The 3287-nt window shown below is 41.5% G+C and overlaps 1 protein-coding gene across 1 annotated transcript; it reads right to left on the reverse strand.

The window, feature by feature from the left end:
- Positions 1-1813: 1813 nt before the first annotated feature.
- Positions 1814-2629, reverse strand: LOC121862649 (piggyBac transposable element-derived protein 4-like). The gene has a single exon (XM_042360970.1). It carries the CDS (start codon positions 2627-2629, stop codon positions 1814-1816), a length of 816 nt encoding a protein of 271 aa, XP_042216904.1.
- Between the last annotated feature and the right edge of the window lie 658 nt (positions 2630-3287).

Raw genomic sequence — 3287 nt, forward strand, 5'->3', positions numbered from 1 at the left:
CTAGAACCACGATGACAACCTCCCTAGTACTCCTGTGTTGTACTTCCGGCTGGCTGGCTGTCTGTCTGACCGTGAGTTCGCTGCTACACTAACCCTTAGCCGGCGGCAGCAGTGACTGAAGAAGCGCCAAATTTAAAAATCGTCATTATATAGATGACGCCGACGGATGGAGTGGAACATAAAGTAACACCACATTTTGTGAAATTTTAACACCATCTATATATATATACTCTGCCGCAGTATGGAACAGTTGCTATATTTCATTATCATAGAAAAGATGCTTTTAATATTAAAACGTGAATTTTGTAAGTGGCTATTATTTATATTTGTATAAGTAAGGTACGTGGAGTCACTCATACCCACAGCCAAAGCTGTGTCCAGGACTTGTGACCTGGATGTAGTTTCCCTCCCACCCTCCCTTACTAGAGTGTTGCCTTACTATTGCTTCTTGTGGCATTTATTCATTCATTTTTTTTACGGGAATTAGCCCACCTGGGCACAGGTCAAACCACCCACAACGGAGCCTGGGGGGGGGGGAGAAAAAAAAGAATGGAAAGAAATTGTAAATATAGAAAAAAAAGGTTATACTGTATTAATCTACACCACGAAGATGCCGGAAAACCAGCCTTTTAAAGTGAGACAGATTGTATGAGTATGGAAATACAGAAGAAGGCAGATCATTCCCCAGTTTGGCTGTGTGAGGAAAGGAGGAGGTACTATAACGGGTTATTCTAGTGTGACCAACATCCACAGAGAAACGGTGGGCACCGCGGGCAAGACGTGTGTTACGAGCCCGCGGCCTTGCCGGCGGTACACAGGATGCCAAATCCACCGAACATTGCCCGTTAAAGTATCTGTAAAAGAGAGAGAGTGAAGCAACATTGTGGCGAAGAGAAAGGGAAGAGAGATTGTCGACTAAAGGAGGAGAGTTAATAAGACGAAATGCCTTTGATTCCACCCTATCTAATAGTTGGACAGAAGAAGAGCCACCCCAGATATGAGAGCAGTACTCCAAGTTAGGACGAATGAATCCCTTATATACTTGGAGCAACTGCTCAGGAGTGAAGTAGCTACGGCATCTGTACAGCATTCCCAACTTTCGGGAGGCAGTTTTAGTTATACTAAGGGTGTGTGATTTCCAGGACATATTGGAGGAAATGGTGAGGCCTAACATATTTATTTCAGAATTTGGGAAGATGATAGCGTCCTGAAATGTAATTGGTGGGAGATCGTCTAATTTACAAAGTGTAATTGGTAAATATTGAGTTTTATTACTATTGAACTTAACCAAGTTTGTACCTCCCGATTCAGAGATGCTGCACAGATCCGCGTTGATAGAAGTAATGATATCAGTTCTAGAAACAGATCTAGTTTGAGAGTCAGGAGGAAGGGGAAAATGTGAAGAAGAGTGAAGAGTAGAATCATCAGCGTGGAGTCACTCACAGCCAAAGCTGTGTCCAGGACTTGTGACCTGGATGTAGTTTCCCTCCCACCCTCCCTTACTATATTGTTGCCTTACTATTGCTTCTTGTGGCATTTGTTCATTCAATGCTGTCACTCTCCTACGTTGGAAGGTTTTCTGATGTGCGGTAAAGCTTAAAACATGGAGTAATACACAGTGCAACTTGACAAACATCGCAGCTGTAGATACTTCTCCTCACTTTCTTTTGCATTGCACAATAAGTACAGTACATCTCCTTTGAACATTCTTTGTACTACCACCTTCAGCTGACTCTGTCTCTATTGGGAAATGTCTTCCATTCAGTCTTGTAGGGCATGGCCCAATAGTCATTGAGCTTGTGGGTTTCTCTATCTAATAAACATCTTTGCTATATGCAGACACAGTCTGTTCAATAAAGAGCAACTTGAAGCCAAGGAGGTTTTCCTGGCCTCCATTTCTCTTGTAGATTACATGGCAGTTATGCAAACTCATTTCTATCAGCCTGAAAAATAGCTTCTTGTAGTACTTTGTAACACCCTTGCGTGTGACACTTGAAGCAGATGTTACCTGATCCATTAGGTCTACTCCTTCCATGTGCATTCTTTTGTACTTGATGCACACAGTTGGCTTGCTTACCTCTTTCCCACCAGATTGTACCATTTCCATGGAGTCCTCATAGACTGTGCTGAGCATGTTTACATATTCCTTGTCTCTCCATTTCATATGCATCACCTTATTATTGAACCTGGTGATTGTCTCTCCTTTGTTGAGTTTCTTTTCTTTTACATCATCAGAAAGCCCCTTCCTGTTAAATCTTACTGTGCCTACGGCATCAGTTCCATGAGCTAAGAGGATGTCATACAGCTCCGGTGAAACATAGAAGTTATCCATTCCAAGCACATAACCCATATTCAGTAGAGGCTTTACTGGTGCAAGAACAATCTTACTTGGTTTGGAAAGCTTGGCTATGGCTTGATCTGACAACCCTGGTATTTCGCAAGCATATTCAGTGCCTTTTCCTGTATATAATAAAAGGTCCCATTCATACCCTGTCTCAGCTTCTGCTAACATGGAAGTCTCTATGCCAAACCTTGCTCTCTTTATTGGAATATACCTTTTCCATTTTCCTTTCCAGAGAAGTAGGGACTCATCAATGCTAATATTTTCCTTGGGGATGTAATTAGACATTATTCCTGCCGAAAGTTATCTAGCACCTCCCTGAACTTGAAAGCAGGGTCATCACTAGTTCCTTTTTCAGTTAGATGCAAATACTTCAAAATAGGTGTAAATCTGTCCCTGCTAATGCATTTCCCAAAAAAGGGTGTTGCAAGCATCTGGTTCAAGGAGTGGTATGAAGAGATACTGTAGTTGGCTTCTTTACTATGCCTTGTAAAATGACCAAACCTAAAAAGGTATACATCTACCCAACATTAGTTTCCTTCCACATCAGATCTCTACTTCTCCTCATTTTACTGCTCCTTCTCTTTTCTTCACAGACCTTGGCAGCATATTTGTTTGTCTCTCTCACTATATGTTCTATTATATCTCTGTCTACAAAAGACAGAAAAATCTCTATTGGATTCTGAGGATCTTGCAAAACTACTTTGACTCCCGTGTCTCCAGTAAATGGAAATCGTTCTCTACTAACTGGAGAATTGCTCAACCATTCAACTGAAGCACTGTCATCATGACCATCAATTTCTGCACCTGACAGAATATCATCTGGTTCCTCTGTAATAATCTCAAGTTGTGATTCATCATCACTATCAGTGTCATCACCACCACTACCTAATTTTGCATCATCACTAATATCATCCATGAATTCATCATCAAAATCGTGGTCTAG

The sequence above is a fragment of the Homarus americanus genome, unplaced genomic scaffold (assembly GCF_018991925.1).
Source record: "Homarus americanus isolate GMGI-L3 unplaced genomic scaffold, GMGI_Hamer_2.0 scaffold31037, whole genome shotgun sequence".
NCBI classification, from domain to species: Eukaryota; Metazoa; Arthropoda; class Malacostraca; order Decapoda; family Nephropidae; genus Homarus; species Homarus americanus.

Bases quoted from the DNA above. Each gene is read 5' to 3' on its own strand.
- LOC121862649 (XM_042360970.1), bottom strand. From the start codon at position 2,629: ATGTCTAATTACATCCCCAAGGAAAATATTAGCATTGATGAGTCCCTA.